Consider the following 544-nt stretch of genomic DNA (forward strand, 5'->3'; position numbering starts at 1 on the left):
GGAGGACCCCACCCCAGTGCCAGCCCGGTGACACGGCGGGATGTGGTGGAGGCTCTCCAAAGCCACTGGCCAGGGAGCCCAGCCCAGGCTCCTCAGAGCGCTGGGCCCCCCCGTTCACGGTCCCAGCAACACGCACCCATCTGGCAGCCCGCGTTCCAGAAGGGCTGCGGGTTGTAGTTGCTGGAGTCCACGCGGTAGGAGGAGGGGTAGATGCGGGAGAGCTGGTGCTGGTTGAAGCGGAGGTACTGGGCCGGCTTCTGCTGCAGGATCTGCTGAGCCCTGGTCTCGCTGAAGGACGACACCTGCCAGCTGGACGCCACTGGCGGGGGGGGCGGGGGCTCAGAGGCACGCCCGGGCCGCGGCCCAGCCCTCCCCCACGCCCCCAGGGCCCTCGTCCCCTCACCCTCCGCCTCCACGTCGTGCATGCCCACAGACTTGGTGTACTTCACCAGGTCCGAGAGGGCGCGGGACAGCTTCATGGTCTTCTTCTGCCGGCTCGCCCTGCGGGGAGCGTGGGCAACAGCGGTCAGGACCCCAGGGTGGG

The 544-nt window shown here is 70.0% G+C and overlaps 1 protein-coding gene across 1 annotated transcript; it reads right to left on the reverse strand.

Annotated features, from left to right (window-relative positions):
• Nucleotides 1-136: 136 nt before the first annotated feature.
• LOC145719703 (1-phosphatidylinositol 4,5-bisphosphate phosphodiesterase eta-2-like) lies at nt 137-501 on the reverse strand (the record flags this gene model as incomplete). The annotated part of the gene is made up of 2 exons (XM_081811253.1): nt 137-319; nt 404-501. Coding segments are annotated over 2 exons (281 nt in total), but the record flags the coding sequence as incomplete, so codon positions are not given.
• Nucleotides 502-544: the final 43 nt, after the last annotated feature.

The sequence above is a fragment of the Leptonychotes weddellii genome, unplaced genomic scaffold (genome assembly GCF_054177405.1).
Source record: "Leptonychotes weddellii isolate Sample4059 unplaced genomic scaffold, ASM5417740v2 HiC_scaffold_65007, whole genome shotgun sequence".
NCBI lineage: Eukaryota > Metazoa > Chordata > Mammalia > Carnivora > Phocidae > Leptonychotes > Leptonychotes weddellii.